The 20,122-nt window shown below is 37.7% G+C and overlaps 2 protein-coding genes across 2 annotated transcripts; both read left to right on the forward strand.

The window, feature by feature from the left end:
- The first annotated feature begins 4,156 nt into the window (after nucleotides 1–4,156).
- Nucleotides 4,157–8,850, forward strand: gpatch3 (G patch domain containing 3). Its single transcript, XM_042490291.2, has 7 exons — nucleotides 4,157–4,612; nucleotides 6,719–7,182; nucleotides 7,321–7,495; nucleotides 7,952–8,011; nucleotides 8,122–8,243; nucleotides 8,327–8,454; nucleotides 8,574–8,850. Exons 1-7 carry the CDS (start codon nucleotides 4,195–4,197, stop codon nucleotides 8,755–8,757), a joined length of 1,551 nt encoding a protein of 516 aa, XP_042346225.2. The 5' UTR covers nucleotides 4,157–4,194; the 3' UTR covers nucleotides 8,758–8,850.
- A 161-nt stretch (nucleotides 8,851–9,011) lies between these two features.
- gpn2 (GPN-loop GTPase 2) lies at nucleotides 9,012–15,187 on the forward strand. The gene is made up of 6 exons (XM_042490163.2): nucleotides 9,012–9,154; nucleotides 9,547–10,073; nucleotides 10,667–10,823; nucleotides 11,013–11,173; nucleotides 14,271–14,401; nucleotides 14,605–15,187. The coding sequence occupies exons 2-6, from the start codon at nucleotides 9,654–9,656 to the stop codon at nucleotides 14,675–14,677; spliced, it is 942 nt and encodes a 313-aa protein (XP_042346097.1). The 5' UTR covers nucleotides 9,012–9,154; nucleotides 9,547–9,653; the 3' UTR covers nucleotides 14,678–15,187.
- The last annotated feature ends 4,935 nt before the right edge of the window (nucleotides 15,188–20,122 follow it).

Raw genomic sequence — 20,122 nt, forward strand, 5'->3', positions numbered from 1 at the left:
ACTTTTATATGCAGTAGTTGAGCTTTTTTTGGCTAAATTCACCAATGAACAACTTTCATAAAAATGAATGGGGATGCCTCCAACGCTGTATCCTGTTCTCTAATACATCCACAAAATACTCATGGACAGGAGGCTCATGCTTGTGACAGTCCAAGATATAAACATTAATGGCATCTGCTGAGCTGTAACGTTAGCCCGCTCAGTTGTGCTACATGAAACTGCGCACAACAAGTTCTGTGGATCATCTTAAATTACAGAGTCATGATTTTTGGGAAGTGATATTGCATATTTGTTCTTCAGATGTATTTTTTTGGCGCTTTTAGCACTGCAAGCTGAGTGCCATCTAGTTCCATTATATTAGACACAAGGCAGACATCTCTACAGCCGACATCCCCAACACTCTGCAACTACACTAAAATTATCTATATTGATAGATAGCATTACAGGTAAGAGGAAAAATATGGACTTTTGATTTTGATGTGAACTGTCACTTTAAAATGGAAGGTCATAAATGAAGATTTGACCTGATGATGACACTAAAAAATTTACCACCAAGGTTATTACACTCATTCATTTCTTTTTTCTTTTTTTCTTGTTTCTTACTGTGATTTGAGATGGACAGGTCTGTTTCCATTCTGAAACAATCAAAGTTGTCTGAGAAAATTAAAGGAATTACGCTGGTGTCTGTAACAGGCGGTACACTGTTCCTCTTGTCGTTTAAAAGAGTTTACCCTAATTTGTTATCTTGGCCGTGCCTGGCACAGAGGCTAGAGACTGATAAGCTAATTACTTTATTGTTGACACAAATAAACAAACTTCTAATTTTCAATGACTAGCACCTTTGCTATAGACCTTTGGCACCATGACCCAACGAAAGGGTTCACCACATTGAATAGTGACAGGTGACACAATATATAACTGATTATGCTCTTTACCTTTGTGGGGACACCTGATGCACAAGCCAAAAAGCCTGAAAGCATCATTATGGAAGTTCCTGGAGAAGGTCTTAACCGCAGAGCAGTGGAGTCAAGGTCAGTTCATAAAGGGAATGACTGCAATAAAGAGATTACAAGCCAGACACAACTGGCAGCACCAGTCACCGTGTGTTTGTTTTACTCCATCAGTCTCTTACTCATCCCCACCAAAGAATACTCCAGAAAAGGTTTCATAGCCTCATTTTCCTTCCTGGAGTGATCTCATTAAGATACACTTAAGTGACTGTTAATTTAAGGCGTGCAATGTATTAATCATAACAGGCCTCGGCTTTGGATGCCTGATAACACACATTACCTTATCTTGGAGAATGTGATCCTTTCAGCAAAGTGACCTGTGATGCACTCAGGGAGAACTCGGGCTTCATGAGGCAGGCTGACAGTTGTAAATGCCTGTGATAAGGCTTGTGTTTATAGAGGTTAGGAGCAGGCAGAGACGGACACGGAGGACGGAGGCTTATCTCCACCTAGACAGTAAAAATAAAATGTCCTTCATTCTATAAAAGGAACAACTGCTGTATTCTGAGATCAAGCAAAACAGTATGATGAAGCATGACGTAATGGATGGCACCAAAAAAACAAAATGTTCAGGTGATCTTCATATCAATGTGTATCATTAAAATACCATACAAAAATGTATGAAGGCACCTGATTGTAATAGCTTTATTAGGTTATTAACAAATAATAGAACAATTGTTGAATACTTTTAAATAGAATTGTGCCAACATTGCCAGTGAAACACAGTTTGCTTTTCTGGTTAGTTTTTCCTCCAAATATTGACTTTTCTGTTTCCTCTGGTTTTAGTCTCTCAGGTCATTGAACTGTGTGACGGACACCGTGTCTGGTACATGACACTTGACCTTGACCTCCTGCTAATATAGCCGGGGTTCATTTGCCTGGCTCCGTTTTCACAAGGTCGTCAACCCAAAGGTGACCGTTATTCTTACACTGCGCGGTCATTTTAATCCTTGAAAAAAAATGGAAAATTTAATTTTTGGATTTCTATGTATAGCTCTTTTAGGTTTACTATAAAAGTAATATATGTTAACAACCTACAAGACAACTAAATTCATACAAGCCAGATCCAGAATGCCACACATATATTTTTTTTAATCAAAATGTCATAGATTCCTATTCCAGACTTTCGAGACAAAATTAGCTAACTTAAACTCATCAAAATAAAACTGCTGTTTCCTTTTTTTATTATCTGTACATCAGGATATGTCAGGGGCAGCACTTCTCTTCAAGTGATACAGGTTTTCTTTCCTTTTTGTTTTGTTTTGCAATAATAAGTGCCAGACCATACCGTGATGTTTACCTTGAGAAGCATACATACTAAACTGACATAATGCTAAACTTCAGTGCTTTCTGGGCACTGAAAGGGGTAGCTGAGAGTGTCAAAGATTCCTTATTTCCTGATTTAGGTTATATGTATATGCACTGTATTGTATTTATATATTATTCATCTATGGATTAATCATATTAGGACACACTGATACATTTGAAAATGTTTACTTCTTTTGTTCAATAAGAAAAAAAAAAGCTTTTAAAACTACTTTTAAATTTTCTCCGATGTTAAGTATCAATAAAAGTGTCGTTACTGGCTCCGGTATGAAAAATGTAAAGTAAATTGTAAAGTTTTATCTTTATTTTATGAAAGTTCCAAAGGCCACTGCAGTGCACGACCCGTGATATGTGTCCTTGGTGTCAAAGAGTTTCTGGTATGTCCTCTCTACCATTATATGTAAGAGAAGACATACCAGAAGGATATTTGATGCATCTATTTTTGAGACTCTAAGTGCCTACCTGTAGTGAGGCTCTCACTTGTATATGTGCTAGAAAGTTTTATTCTTTCATTATTTTACTGTCTTACCTTGTAAAATTATACTTACAAGATTGAATTACAGACTCCCCTTTATGATTTTTGTAATTTTTAAACATACATGACACTCTTGAGGATAAGCATGTGCTTCCACAAGACAGGATGGTTATCATGACTAATGCACACAAAGTGTGAAATATGTGTAAAATGATGTCAGAGTCCAGACACCCGGTTTTAGTTTTACTGCCTATTACTATCAAAACACAGTGATAAAAGCTGAGGTGAAGGCCAGAGTTAGAGTTAGCCGCTGGGATAATGAACTCTGACTAGTTTTCTCTCTAGAAGAGAAAACGTAGTAATGTGAAAGACATAACATTTTGTTATTTGTTCAATTCAGCAAGCTAACATATAAAAACATATTTACAGAGATGTAGGCTATTGATACAGTATTTCCATTACCATTTGTCTAATCCATCACAATAAACAAAGCTATGGAAAAGATTGTATTGAATGACATTTTGTCACAATTTTTAAAACGTGCTTTCTGTCATTTCTATATTTAAAGGATATATATGAGCTGTTTGGAAATGACAGCCAATAAATATAATATTCTAAACTGAATAAAAACTTTAACTTGATTTCTTCTTATTTCACCTCCCTCCATGGAGCCATATGCTCTCCTGTCACATGACTATTATTGTGGTCACCAATAATAATAATAATAATAATAATAATAATAATAATAATAATAATAATAATAATAATAATAATAATAGATTTTACTTGTAATGCACTCTACATTTGGAGCTCAAAGTGCTACATAATAAAAACATGAGCACTAAAAAAGAGATTCAAACCACCAAAATAAAAGCATATTTAAAATCATTAAAAAATGACAGCTTAAAAGCACTTTACATTTTGTAAAGCATGGTGAAAATGGGAGGAATCTCTTTTTTAAAAATACATTAAATAAGGCGAAATATTAACACATCTTACAACACCATACAATTAATCAAAACTGGTATTTGTGTCAATAATGTCATTAGATCAATGAAAAATGCAAAATTAAGATGGATTTAATGTCCATAATCTGGCTCAGGGAGAAATGAGATCTGGCAAAAACAGCACACAGATGGATACTTTTTACATAATAAAAAAGTAATGACTGATAAATTATTTAATTTTATTACATTCTAACATATTTCCTTGCACTTAATTCTGATGGAGACACAAAAACAGTTGATGAATCAGCCAATAATATAATAATAATAATGTAAAGTTCTGCAAAGTACTAGCTTTATCTAACGTCTCGTGAAGCGGATCTGACGTCAGTTCTGAAAGCCGTTCCGATGACGTTTCTTGTTCAGGAGAAAAACAATCATGGCGGACTCTGAAGTAGCACCCCCTGTGTATTTCGCGATTTGTAACATCCCTGTCACCTTTCGCTCCGCAGACCTGAGAAATTATTTCAGTCAGTTCATAGAGAGCGGCGGTTTTCAGTGTTTTCACTACCGACATCGACCGGAGGTCCTCAGGGAGCCCGAGGGCTCCGAAAACACCGAGTGCGGTGACGGTGAGGAGGGCAGCTCTAACGTAAACGCTCCGGAGGCTGACCGACAAGAAGACAGCTCCGGGGAGAAGCAGACGGCGAAATCATGCTGTTGTATCGTGTCTCTTCACGCTAAAGATGCTGACAGGTTTGTCAGGATGTATGCGGGGAATCACTGGATTGACTCGAAGGGGGACTGGCTGGCCCGACGGTGTGTTATTAAAAGAATAAAAGTTTCACAGGACAGAGGTTAGTGGTATGAAGTCACTGTGTGATTGAGCTGTTAGACGACGATGACGATGTTGTCGTTTTTGTCTCGCTTTGTTATGGGGAGTGTTTCTCTCTTAGTACAGTTAAATAACAGCTTTATGATAGCCTTTCTTCTGTGGTTTTGCAGGGAGCGCTTGAAACTTCAAATATACAACATGTTTTGGGAGCTAGACCCTATAAAAAACAATAGCCATGCTTATTATGGGCCCATGTACTCTTTGATTTTAACCAGTATTCCTTTTTAACATCTATTGCTTGTTTAATATCTATTTCTTTAATATCTATTTATTCTTAAAATAATGAATCATGCTAAGTAGGGGTCGTCTGGCTGATTAAAGGGGACAGTATTTAGCATTTTGCAGTTTATTTGTATCTGTTTTATTTTAATGATCACCGATGAAATTAATTATTTAAAAAGTGCAAAGAAAGTGTCAGCATGGGAGGAACTTCTGCTTTGTAAAACCTCAGGGAGCTATTTTTATTTATTCATTTTTCAATTTAAATTTCCTTTGACTTTAATAAAAAATGTAATTGCTGGGAACTTTCTATATATGATGTTGAAAGTATTGATTAAACACCTGCCAAAGTCTTTTAAACAGAATTTTATGGCCGAGTTTGTTTTATTCCAGATTCTAAATATTGACAGAAAGATAGTCATATTTATTGTGAATGCATATCGGTTCCAAATGTTGGTTATTGGTCTCATTAACTACAAATAATCAGTATCTGTATCAGCCTCGGAAAACCAATACTGGTCGACCCCTAATGCTAGAGCAAGTAAGCAGTGCTCAAATTGATATCTTATAACTTAAAACAAATCATTTAACACAAGAAAAAAATGTAAAAAGCAAGACAGGGAATAGACAATCAAAGACAAAAGTTAGAGAATAGCAGCAAAAAACAATGTCGGAAATGACGCTACAATACGATCAAATACAAAAAAAAAAAACAATAGAGATAGCATTATGATGGAAAATCAAGAGAACATTTTTTTTAAACAAAAAAGCAACCAAAAACACAAAAGGAGAAATAATCAGGTAAACGAATAAGGAGCACAAAGGTGCAAGGTAGGAGACATTGGAAGAGCAGGGATCTAGACAGAGATGCAAACAGTTTTTTGGGGCTTCACAATTTTTTCCATATGTTTTAGTGACTTTTAGTAGTTGGTCGAGTTACTCATGAATATAGGGAAAGACGAAAGAGGGAGTACATCACTTACACAAAAAATAAAATAAAAAAAGAAATATTTACCTTGTTTGGCGGTCTGTAAAATAAATTATATTTAATTATCTAAATGATCTGACATCTTAAAAACTGCCCACGTAGGCTAGTCGTTTCCCTGTTATGATGAATAGGTTGTAATAACATGAACAAAGGAGGTGCAAATTTCTATTGGTCTTTCTGAAGTTATAATTACCATTTGCTTGATATTTTCCTTGAAAAGAAACAACCAGGGAGCAAACAAATCATAGCAGCAGTGGGAATCATCAGAGGCCCCTCGATACAATATTATCACGACACTTAAGTCACGATACAAATATATTGCGATTTTAAACATTTTTCCATATGCTGAATCTTGCAATATCATACATTGTGATACACTGAGATTAAGCACCTTTTTTCAATTGCAATTTATGTTTTTAACTTTGTCAGCATCTGTTCTATCTGATAACACAAAGTTTTTTGTCTGTTCATCTCACTTCGGTCATTTTTATTGCAACAAAATGTATCTATGTATCTGTATTATCTAGTTTTTCTAGTGGTCAACCAAAAGTGCAAATTATATTTGCAATATTTACAATTTATATCACATTAAAAGTCGATACTTGGTGTCCGTGTATCGGTACAGTATTGCCACAGAAAACATCACGATACTGTGCTGTAGCGATTTTTCCTCCACCTCTAATACATAGACTAAACCTCAAAATGAAAATCTCTCAATGTAAGTCAAAGTGTAGGAAGTATATCCTTTGTGTAGGTGTTACTGTTTAATACCGGAAACTAGTTGTCTTTGTTTGTTGTTTTATTGTGATTTTTAAATGTTTTTGCCGTTGGTACATCTAATTTTCTTTTTCTACTCTTCAGATGATGGGTCATTCCCCTATAAATCAAGACACGAGCAGAGGCATCGGGTCTCCTTAACGGAGCATTTCACAGAGGCTGACCTCAGAGGTTTGTCCGAGCTGAATCCACCTGCTCTTATGCAGAATGGGAATGTGGGCACACCAGTGAAAGTGTTTCTACAGCTCATCCAGTCCTGCCGATTACCTCCGCGCCTCATCCGGAAATTGGGACTCACTTTCCCCAAGACCAGCTCCAACCGCCGTTACGGCAACGTACCTTTGCAGTATCAGGACACTTTGACACTTCCAGCCACAGAGGAGACTGTACTAACAGCTGCTGGACATGAAATATCAGGACCAGGCACTTATGCTCCTCTAGTCTCAGAAAAGAGGCTGCTGGCTGATCACACAGAAACTACAGAGACAAACGAGCCAGAGAAAAAAGAAGAAGAAGAGGAGGAGGATGCACAGTCAAATGCAGATGACGTGGGTTTAAAGCCATTAATATATTTGTAATATGAAGGCACTGTTATTCATAGCATCTGTAGGCTTTAAAACACAGCTGGCTGAATTGTCATCATCCGCTCACTGTTGTTTTACAATTATTCGTCTTGTTGGTTGTAGGATGATGATCGCTGTGAGGAGTGGGAGCGCCATGAGGCTTTGCATGATGATGTAACGAGCCAGGAGCGAAGTAAAGAGAGGCTGTTTGAAGAGGAGATTGAGCTGAAGTGGGAGAAGGGCGGCTCGGGCCTGGTGTTCTACACTGATGCCCAGTACTGGCAGGAGGAAGAGGGAGGTATGCAAAAAAAAAAAATCATGAATCATACAGTTTCCACTCTTAAATCATAAAGAAATAAACAATAAAAATACATTTAAAAAATAGATCAGTAAGTCAATAAATACAATAATAATAATAACAACAACAAACCCAATAACAATGATAACAACATTAATAATAATAATAATAACAAAAATAAATAAATGAATAAAAAAATAAATACATCAAAAAAAGAACAAATAAAATATAATCAATAAGGCAAAAAAAATGTAAAGGAAAAAAAGTGGCGATATAATCTACCACAAGTGTTTTGTATTGTTAAATTAGGCAGCTAAATTTCGATTCTGCGATTACAGTAATAGACATTTAAAGCTAAATGTGTATATATGCATAATTTTTAATTACTACCACTTTAAATTCAGTGCATTCGCTTATTGAAGTATTGATTACATTTTCTTTTGTCCTTTTTTTCAGATTTCGATGAACAAACAGCAGATGACTGGGACGTTGACATGAGTGTTTACTACGATAAAGGTATCTCAAGTTTGTTTTACGCCTGTACGATTACCTCGTTAGAAGGAGACCAAACAGTGAATTATGTCTGCAGGATCAGTTTTTCTTTAACCCAGTTCTTCCTCTCACAGATGGCGGTGACATGGATGCCCGTGACTATGTCCGAATGCGGTATGAAAAAAGGCTCAGGGAGGGTCTTGAAGATAGATGTGGACACAGTCAGTCTATTGGCAGCTTTGAAAGGTTCACTAAGGTAAGGTGGCGGCCTATAATTTGACTCCAGCCTTTCTACCATAGCCTTTATGAGCAATTTTCTAATACTTTTTCTCTTTTTAGGGCTTTGGCCGTCGTTTGATGGAAAAGCAGGGCTGGAAGGACGGTGAAGGGTTAGGACACAGTCAGCGTGGGATTCCTGATGCCCTTGAGAATGAGGGCCAACATCCTAATTGTAAAAGAGGCTTTGGGTGTGTATGAATCCAAAAAAAGCAAATCAATCAAATTTAACTTCTGGCATTTTTTGGTTTGCCACGAGTGGACATTGTTTTTAATGCTTTCCTGGTGCTATTGTATTTCTTTTCTGCAGGTATCATGGAGAGAAATTAGTCATACATCCTGTAAAAAAGGCCAGAACTGATTTTCATATAACTACAGTGTATGACAAACCCAAAAACATAGATGGAGGCGACACCTTGCTGAGACGTCAACCAAACACCAGTATGAAGTACAGAGGCTGGCAGCCAGGTGGCAGCATTGGACCGAGACGATGACTTTGATTAAATTATTTTTCTATAGTATTGGGGGGTTTTTTTTACACACAAATTTGTCTGATTTTGTAATTAAAACATTTCTCAAACCTTTAATTTCACTTGTGCTGACTTTTGTCTTTGTATATTGGTATAAAGTAGCTGAAATTGCACAGAAACTTGTATTCCTATGTCACATTTTTATGAAATGATATTAAAATATATTAATGATGCAACATAAAGAGCTAGGCTTAAAAAATTCACACATTGTAATCACAGAGGTTAGTGTGGTGCCCTGTATCAAATGAAAAATACTGCTTTTATTTTGACATGTCTGTTGCGTAACCCGGATGTACTTTAGAGTAGCTTAGCCAGTTAGCTACCAAGCGTTGTACGCATGCAAACAAAACGGCGGCAGACGGTATTTGTCTATAAATACTTATTACATTTACAAATAAATGTCCACAATGTACCAGAAAATGCAGCAAACCTTAGTTAGACTTTCCTGTGGCCACATCAACTTTTAATCAGCTACAGACAGGAAGTTTTGGTTTATAATGTACTTGAGTGTATCGATATTCCTCGTTCAAATGTGTATATACTCCTGCCTAAGTTTTTACTTTATTTTTAATTTAACCTTTATTCAATCAAACAAGTTATTTAAACTTATTCTTGAATACAAAGGCGACCTGGCAATAGGCAAAAAAGCTTTTGAAGGAAGAGGAAAGTGAATACCATATCAAGGTTTTGCTTTAGTTGAGTAAACGTTGGAAAACCGCTTAAATGTGACACTGACTGATGTCCCCCTTTCAGGTGACAGAAACCTGGATGCTGATATCTTGCAGAGGAGATCACATGTGGCCTCCTGCTCCCATCTAATGTGATCCTCTCCAGCTCTGAAGTCCAGTGACTCTGAAACCATGTCCAGCCAGACTGGAGTAACACCCTCCCTGCGCTTCGGCCAGGTAGTCATTGGACCCCCGGGTTCAGGAAAAACCACTTACTGTCAGGGGATGCAGGAGTTCCTGACTAATCTGGGACGCAAGGTGGTTGTGGTGAACATGGACCCTGCCAATGAAGGACTACCGTACAGCTGTGCGGTGGATATCTCAGAGCTGGTCACCCTGGATGATGTCATGGAGGGTCTGAAGCTTGGGCCCAACGGTGGGCTCCTCTACTGTATGGACTATGTTGAGGCAAATCTGGACTGGTTAGAGAGCAAGCTGAAACTGCACGGTGACTGTTACTTTTTGTTTGACTGTCCTGGACAAGTGGAGCTCTATACCCACCAGAGTTCAGTCAAAAACATATTCTCACAGCTCGCCAAGTGGAATTTTAGGGTAAGCTTCATAAATATTCATGGTTGGAAATAATGTTCCCTGAGCCCTAAATGGATAATTTATTTATAAAGTCATTATGATTGTATGAGGGGTCGACAGATTATTGGCCGATGATTGGGACCGATATTTGGCATTTTGCCCATTATCCGTATTGGTATTTTATTTTAATGATCGCTGATAAAATTAATGACAGTGTCAACATGGGAGGAACTTTTACTTTGTAGGAGCTCAGCTATTTTTATTTGCTCATTTTTTTTTCATTTAAATAGTCACTTTTTTTTCAAAGTTGCTGGGAACTTACAGTATATAATGTTGAAAGTTTCAGTTTTGGTTGAACATTTGCAAAATGCATTTAAACAAAGTTCTGTGTTGGAAGTTGTTATATTTCAAATTCTTTGACAGAAAGATTTTCATTTTTAATGTAAATGTATATATCGGTTCTGAATATCGGCTCTTGGTCTCATAAACTACTAATAATCGGTACTGGCCCTGAAAAACCGACATCGTTCGACCTCTAGGAAGTCCAGCATTAACATAGTAAAGACTGAAGGTTTTATGACTGTCTCTCTCCCACACGTTCTTGCTTCTTTAAGCTCACAGCAGTGCACCTCGTGGACTCTCACTACTGTGCTGACCCAGCCAAGTTCATCAGTGTTCTGTGTACCTCACTGTCCACCATGCTGCATGTAGAGCTTCCACACGTCAACATCCTCTCCAAGATGGACTTGATTGAGCAGTATGGCAAACTGGGTAAGTTGAGGGCTGTCGTTTCTAACAAAACAAACATTAACACACTCAAAAATATTACAAACGAGGACAGATGATCCTAACCTTCTCAAAAAATACACCAGTGAAAATTATTTAGAAACTGTTGTGTACTTTAGTAATAATTTCATGTACTATTGTAACATTTTTCCTGTGTTGTATTCTTGTATACAGCCTTCAACCTTGATTTCTACACAGAGGTCATGGACCTGACCTACCTTCTTGATCACCTGGCTGCAGACCCCTTTTTTAAAAAATTCCACCATCTAAATGAAAAGTTGGCAGAGGTCATACAAGATTACAGCCTCGTCTCCTTTGTGCCCCTCAATGTACAGGTATCGCTATTTCTGCTGTTTTTGAATCACTTCTTGTTTTATATTTCAAAGACTGAAACTCAGGCTCGATGGATTTTATACTGCAGGTGGTACATGCTGGCCAGTAGGACTTAACATTCCTATAATCCCACTGAAATGTGTTTTAATAAATTAAAAGTAGATCACTGGAGTTTCCTGATTCAGAAATAACTTAGGTGGCTCAAGCTAATATAGAGGCCTAATGCACGTGGCTGTCATCAACCTTCTGCGTTTAAATTATGAGTTATGAAATGTTAATAGGTCAAATGTTGTACCAGCCTGTAGTTATTTCATGTATGTAACATTTTCTCTAACAACTCTGGTTTTAAGCTCTGCAGCCATGCTGTAAAACCGAAAAAGAAAAACGTTTCTCTTGATCTGACTGTCGATGCATCTGACCAGGCATTGGGTGTTGTTGGTTACTTGCTGCAGGAAAGTTAATACACAACTAGAGTATAATGCACTTGGCAACACACAAAGCTCACAAAAACAAAATACTATTCCTTTGTGACTACAAAATGTCAAGTCTGCTTTGAGCTAAATCCAAAACCAACAGATCTACGGCTCTTCTCATTTCTCTGTTTTGTGCCTCCTTGTCTCCTCCATCCTCCTGCTTTTGACCTGGAAATCGATCCAAGCGAAACATCTTGAAGGATGTTCCTAAAATGCATTTTAGGAAAGAGGAGGGTTGTTGGAGGAGCAATGAATGAGGATACTTAGGTGCATCCCTTGTGGAAGTTTTTTGGCATGAGGGACGTTTGAAAGAGGTGTTACACACAGCTGATGTAGCTGTGCTTAACATCATTATTAATTGACGTTGCTTTAAAATGACGGCGCCGAACCATAAATGTCTCCTTTTTTTTTTTTTTCTTTTTTTTTTAACGGCTGTTTCGTCAAGTCCTCCTGTGTCTTCTTTGCGTCCTCTGCCGGCATCTCAGGTGGGAGGGACTAAGATGCAAAAAGAAGAGTAGAAGAACTGAGAAATGAGAAGAGAGGCTAATGAAGCCTGACCAACAATATCAAACATGGCATGTACGTGTACACAAATGAAGCCCTGAAGGCTCAGTTTCTGTGTGGCAGAGTGACTCCCGAACTTCAGAGTAAACATTTGACTCACTTTATGTTGTGACTGAAAGCAGATTGACACCTAATAGTAATTCATGTTCCTCTTGTGTGATATTTATTTCTATTTGATGAAGCAAGGCCACTGAGAGACGTGTGGACAGTATAACAATAATTCCTTCATTATATTTTTGTGGATGGGTCCAAAGAGGGTTTAATATCCAAGTAGAACTGGTCTGAACAAGTTGGACTCTTTCATTAATTCACCTATGCCAAACTGGCTACCGTCCAAGAAATTTCTTAAAAACACTCGCAACACATTTAATCTTTTCAGCAGGTAACTCATGAATCATTTTTAGCATTTGAAATTGAGCACTGGATCAATTTTCCGCAGATGGATTGGACTGTTAAAACGGAGTGGGCTGTCTGCACACTGTATATGTTGCCGGGCATTATTTCTTTATGGAGACTGATACGATCCTGTGTTTGCACCCAGAGACGAGAGTCTAGACCACTCTGCCACTGCTGCGCACAGGACTAGTAATTTATACAAATGGCAGGTTGGCACTATTGTTTCCATCACGGCGAAAACTCCGCCTTAATGAATTTCTGTGTTTTCTACCACCTTGAAGTTAAACAGCCGGTCGTTACCGTGGTTACCAATGGCACTTAAACACAGAATATTTAAAAGAGCAACAACACTTTTGACCTTGAGAAGGACACGATACTAAACTCTGAGCATCAGTGTAAATTGGCATATTATGGCTTATCCAAAAATACTAAACCATGATAAACATGCTCAAAGTCCGAACAGGCTGCACTGCCTTATGTTATTAGGCAGACCACATATTGCTCATGTGGTAGATCTGCCTGGTAGGAAAATAAAGGAAAAGATAGTGAGGAAATATGGAACAAGTCATATCTAACACTGACTTGTCATATAATTTTGAAATGATATAAACCAGAAATTCAGTTACCTTTAAACAGCAGCACATTATAAAGGTTTCAGTGAGTTTTTTCAGCAAATCTTTAAAGGATAACTTCGATCATTTTCAACCTGGACTCTGTTTTCCAATGTTTTTGTGTCCAGATGACTAATAGAGAACAATTTTTGAAATTGGTTCTGTACTGAACGCTATAGCTGGCAGCTGCAAAGCATGCTCCAATGTAACCACTCAGGGCATTTGTGCACCGTCAGTTAACTTCCACTTAAAGTGCTTGTTTTTGCACTGACAGGCTCAGATTGTTATTCTAAGTGTATGACCACATTATGGAAAGGATCCCTACAGAGGTGGACCTTTTTTGGTCAAGAATACGTTTCTGATTGTTTAAACAGAAGCGTTGGACCAGTTGGACCCCCGGAGGCATCCTGATCAGATGCCCGAACCACCAGACTCTGTTTAATCTAATAGTAACTTTGGTGTGTATAGATCCAGGATATTTTCACATCTAACTGGGTGAATTAAGGGTTTATTTTTACCAAACCATAAGTTGTGGTTGTTGGAACATGGGAGAGACGAACTTTTGCGAGTTCCATTTTGTTTCTGTCGACTTGAAGGAAGTGTGTTTTACGATGATTCATTTAATGTTTATTTAAATGGTGTCTGCTGGATGTGGTGATGGCGATGGTGATTTCAGGGCTGTTTCTTGTTAAACACAAAGGATCTTACTCTTTAACAAAAAGGTTTATATCCGTAGGGATCCTTTCCATTAAGTTGTCAGTCACTTACAATAACAATCTGAGCCTGTCAGTGGCAAAAGTATTCATACATTCATGGTACACAAATGCCCTGAGTGGTTACAATGCATTCAGTTTCTCACCGCCAGCTGCAGCCCTCTTGCTCAATCCTGGAGCAATATCAAAAACTGTTGTCTCCATTAGTCACTTCGACAGAAAAACGTGGTAAAATAGAGTCCAGGTTGAGAAATACTGAAGTTACCCTTTAACCATAAGGAAGTGTCAGAGAATTTTAACGGAAAAAACCCTGATCTCAAATTTTCTCTTTTCTGTTTCCAGGACAGAGAGAGCATGATTCAGGTCTTACGAGCAGTGGACAAAGCCAATGGCTACTGCTTTGGAGACCTGGAGGAGAGGAATCTGCAGGCCATGATGTCAGCTGCTGTGGGGGCAGACTTCCAGTTCGACTCGTATCCTTTCCTAATCACTATGGTGACTCACTGTGACTCATCTGGTTAAAAATGAAACCTTAGGATATATGAGAGGTGGCTCAAACGCTGAATACTAAAGTGTTCAGAATGACTTGGGATAAATTGTGCTGAAAAGTCACCTGAATCTCACCATATGCAGGTTGATAATGTGTTATTTTATCTTTTCCTTAACTGTACTCCAGTACTCTTGGAGTGCAAGAGCGGTATGTTGAAACCAGTGGAAAGACTGTGGAGGAGGAAATGATGGATCTGTAAATTGAGAAGCCCAAATAAAAGGACAAAACCGGTTGCCTTTTTAGCATCAGTATAGCAGGGGAGTCTTGGCAACATCCATCTCACTTGGCCTGAATTCTGAGGCTCTCTACAAAAGCGGTGGAGAGATAGGAACTAAATTTGGGTGCTGTAGATGCTTCAAGGTTGCACCACACCTCGTAAAAATCACAATGAGGACGACTGAAGAGAGTAAATGCACAGCTTCTCTTCAGTTACTAATGAGAGCAGAGTGACTTAATGTGTTCGTCAAAAGGAAACCTTCACTAAATGCCAATACATTTACATTCAAAATATATATAAATGTTTAGGCCCCAATTTTCTGTTTTGTTAGATGTTTGTGGTCCCCATATTTTTATAGAAAATTTCCATGGGAAGGCATTGTGGGAAAGTCATATTTATCCTAAAACAGTTAAGTGACTGCAATTAATCAAACATAGTTGTAAATCTTCTCTACGGGAATGAATGAACTAAAAAATAAAAGATTCATGTTGATACTCTTTGCTGCTCATTTTAGATTATTGCTGCATAAATTAAATTACAAAAGAGTGCTCTGTTTTGTTTTAGAATTGGATAAGTATGGCAAAGATTATACAGAGGACTTTCCTCCTGCCATATGCATATATTAGTGTTGAGTGCGTCTGACAGTAAGATACAGAGAACAGACAGTGTATTTGCCTTGATATGCAGTGGAATATAATGGAACTTGACAGTCGGCAGTGCCTCAGAGATGAGAGTGAAATTTGAGCGTTTGTGTGCAGTGGATGGGTAAATATTAACATGAACGCTACGTATTTCATGTTTAAAGAACAAATTAAAATATCTGTAGGTTAAAGAAACTAAGCAGGTTAAGAACCAGCCAATTAGATTTCTAAGCTTTAAGAAATATTAGAACAAATGTTATACAAAATACCACAATATTTCACCTTTTTAAAAAACACACATATACTGTGACTGGATAGGTGTTTTTTGGATGTAGAAAGTATATAATGTGAATGTGTGTCACATAATAGTGTCTGTTGAAGGGGCATATGGTTGCTTATTGTAAAGTCTTTTTGATGACTGCTGGAGGATGACCTTACAGATGAGTTTGAAGATACAAGTCAAATTTCTGTGAAAATGGACAATAAAGTATCATCTTTATCTTATCTTAGTATAGGTTGCCAGGTGGCCCACCAACCATTTTCTAATTCAGAATGAAAATAAATTGATTCACATTTAGATTTTTTTTCTTTTGTACTTTGAATGTAAGTAAGGTGTCGGATTACATTTAAAAAATCATATAAATAGAGTTTAGCCTGGTCCAAGCTAATCCCTGAATGTCCTCAGATCCTAGAAACACCTCTGCGTATAGCAGACATCAAAAGCTTGAAAACAGGCAATTCATTTATTGTATATATTGATTAAAAAGTTTGTTTATTAACTGGCTCCTGGCCTGCCATCACTTAGAAAAAGTGGCTCCTGGGCAAAGAAAGTTGAGTATCACCGGTACCGGCTATACTGCTATATTTTTTATAGCAGAATTATACATATGCAGAGCTCCCTGTTCAGTACAAATGGATAATGTGCAACATGTTTGGTAAAATCCAGTGTATCTAAAGAAATCCCAGGGTACTTTATAATAATAATATGTTTGCATAATGTCCATAAAGCAATGTTTAACAAAGACAAAGTGAATCGAAAACATCATCAGAAGTAGAAATGACTTTGGCCAAGAGCGAGTCCTTGCATGTTGGGCCTCTCTTCTGTCCAGCAGATGGCACATGAGCTTGCAAATCCTTCTCCAAAATCCACAAAAGTCTGCTCCGTCTTTTCCCAGCAGCTAGAGCAGAAAAATTAAGTCAGGCGGGGAGAGGAAGCTACATTAAATCTGTTTCTGCACAACTGGCCCTGTGTCTGGTCTCTGGGATGGAAGACCCTCTTGTCTTTTTAAAAAGCAACTAAAAACTCTCTTTTTAACTTGGAGTGGATTACTTTTCTTCCACTGCTGTGCTCTTTCTCTACTGTGAATTTAAAAACCCAACACCCGCAATAAAAAATGCTCCTCCAGCATTAAAACACAAAGTCTAGACACCCCTCACATACGCATATTAAACACGAGGCTTCGTGTGAGCGCTGCTGCCTCTCATGCAGCGCTGTAGTCAGTCTAAAATAAAGCGTGATCCACTTTGCGAGCTCGCACTGATGTGGGAAATCACATTAACCCTGTGTGGTATGATGTGGCTGTGAAATTATATGTGCCTGCAAAGCTCTGTGCTCTCCGTGCATTAGGGGGGTGTGTCAGGCAGAATGTTAAATTGTGTTCCGATGTTTGTACATGTGATCAAGTATGCCTTCTCACTGGTACTTCCTGCCTTTTTTTCCTCCCCTATAAGCCCCCTAGAGGTAGATGTGTGTGTGTGTGTGTGTGTGTGTGTGTGTGTGTGTGTGTGTGTGTGTGTGTGTGTGTGTGTGTGAGAGAGAGAGAGAGAGGTAGACAGTTTCTGTGTGTCGAGAGTGAGAAAAGAAACCCACTTACACCCCAAAATCTGAATTTTACTCAACACCCAATCGAAACATTAAACGCCCCATAAACCTTAAGATACATTTGCATTTCATTCTATTAAATGATTATTTAAAAAAAACTCTCTCAGCCACGCGCGCGCGCGCGCGCGCGCGCACACACACACACACACACACACATTTCTCATTACCACAAATGCTGTGCACACACCCTTTGTGGAAGCCAAAAATGTCTGCTTCATTTGACTGAGGAGAGGAGGGGGACAAATGCTCCATTTTTCTAATTGTTGGGAGACTTTGAAACTGTTCATGCATCCTCTGTCTGGTAGATAAGGCCTGTTTTTTTTTCTGTACGGCGCAGTTCAATGTTAGTAGGGTGAGAGAGAGAGCTGGAGCCTGTGCACCCATCCCCCCACACTCAGCAGAGGAGTGTTTCTGCTGGAGTGAGAGACAGACAGAGAGGAGAGGAGAGGGGGTGGTAGAGGAGAGCAGAGCAGGCAGGGGAGGGAAGAAGAGGGAATGTGCATTGGTAGTCTCGTTTGCTGCAAGGCTTCCTCCTTCTACTCTGGAAAAACCTGTGTGTGTTGCCTTTGCTTGCCTAAATACCACTCAGAAACACTAAACTACAGTGTACAAAGGCAGATTTCTTTTTTTTTTTTAAATTTACTTTTTAATAGCATTTAGCATTAAACACACACCATGCATAGTCCTACATCAGACATCCATGCCTGTCACAAATCCCATAGCAGTCTTTTTAGAGGTACACCCACAAAGGAGAAAAAAGACAATAAAAAGGGAAGACTGTAAACAGTTAGGGAGTGATCTTGTCTTTACAATGTAATTGGTGATTTGTGAGAATAAAATTAGGCTTTTTTTTGTGGTCATTCTCGAAGTATATATCCAAAAAATAACTCCCAAGTAGTATAGCACATTTGAAAACATTAAGTAGGGCTTTAAGTATCTCTCCAATAGTCTTAAATAACAGAACAGTCCCAAAAATGTGGTAGTGGTTTGCATTTTAGTTTCTCCATCAAACGGGGGTTCCTAACATAGTGGGATTTCAAAAATATACATGTACATATACATATTTGAAGATATTTTATTTCCTTTTTTCAAGGAAGAATTTGTGTTTGTGTGTGTGTGTGTGTGTGTGTGTGTGTGTGTAAGCCAGGTTAAATTAACTCCTTTCATTTAATACCTTGCAGTGTGTGCAGTAAATTTGCAGAATAGCATCCACATCATGCACTTGAAAAATCATATATTTCATAAATTAATTAGCTCCCCACTGCGCTGATCACTCACGAAATTCACCATGCATATTAATTTTTTTTGTCATGCACAGCCTCTTTAAAGGTTGCTTTAAAGTACATAGGTCTTATTTTATTCATTTTTATTTAACCTTTATCTAACCAACAGAAAAACCCTCTTCAGATTAAAAAGTGTCCTGGCCAAGACAGTCAGCAACATAAGTTACAAACAGACAACACAGTACAAAATTATAATATTTAACTCCAAAGGAATTATCAGAAAACACAAAAGAGTACAAAATAAAGGTACTACAAGCAAGAACTAAAATGTATCTTAATATATTTTATAAATGAACCATAAAAACAAGAAAAAGTGGAAGACCAGCACCCTGACAGTGGCAACAGTGCTTTGAAATGAAATAAATGAACCAACAAGTGCAGTTTTAAGTCTTTCTGCAGAAGATTCCACATATATGGAGCTGCATACATAAAGGCTCTTTTGCCAAACTCCCTATGCACCCTAAGTGTAGACAATAACAACAAGCTTTATAAACAGAGCATAGCCATTTTCAGTTCTGTGCCTAATGTTGACTCATAAATATGCTGGAAGTAGGCCAAGAACAGCTTTGTAAATAAGAGAATGCCAATGAAAAAGTCAGCACAGTTTTAATGACCCAAATGTACATGATACAGTGATGAGTAAGGGCCATACAAATACTAATGAATCCTAATGCACCGTCAAACACAGAGTCCAGACTGTACAAACACTGGGAGGGTGTATTCATATATAATACACACCCATAATCAAGCACATTCAAAAATATTGCACAGACCAGCCCTTTTTTTGAAAGAAAATCAAAAATAAAAGCACAGTTTGAACTTAAGCTTTTTTACAAGTGTGTGGCTTAAAAGAAAGACAATTATCCAATACAGTGCGCAGGTATTTATAAGATTAAATACACTCAGTGCTCTTGTTTAGATGTGTAACAAAAGTAAATATATATTTTAAAGACATATATACATACATACATATATATATACATACACACACACACACACACACACACACACACACACACACATATATACATATATATATGAAGGGTAGAAAGAAAGGTAGAAGGTAGATTTATTAGTAATTTTTAAAACAAAGTTTAAAAAACCAAATTACAATTATGGGCTATATCTCCTAATCATTGAATTCAGATGTTTCATTCAGTCCCATTGCCACATGTGTATAAAATCTGGATGAATGGGCAAAAATTCCCATAGACACACTCCAAAATCTTGTATAAAGCCTTCCCAGAAGAGTGGGAGCTGTTATAGCTACAAAGGAGGGACCAACTCCTATGGATTTAGAATGGGATGACATAAAAGCTCCTGTAGGTGTAATGTGTAGGTGGCCCAATACTTTTGTCATATATTTATATATATATGAGACAGAATCAAATACAAAACACATAAACATATAAAAACATATAGGTTACTTAGACGACTTTATTACAATACAACTACAATTACACCAAGCCAAGGGGTACAAGGAAAATAACCAAGGTTAACAAGGCTTCAAGGCTTCAATAGATTAAATTTTAATAAGATTTAATAGCGTCCACATATTCATTGAGTTCATTCGTGAATAAAGGAGAGAATGGTTTATAACCACTGAATTTTCATTTGTGGA

This window comes from Plectropomus leopardus, chromosome 11, assembly GCF_026936395.1.
Source record: "Plectropomus leopardus strain MGB_pleo_1.0 chromosome 11, ASM2693639v1, whole genome shotgun sequence".
Taxonomy (NCBI): domain Eukaryota; kingdom Metazoa; phylum Chordata; class Actinopteri; order Perciformes; family Serranidae; genus Plectropomus; species Plectropomus leopardus.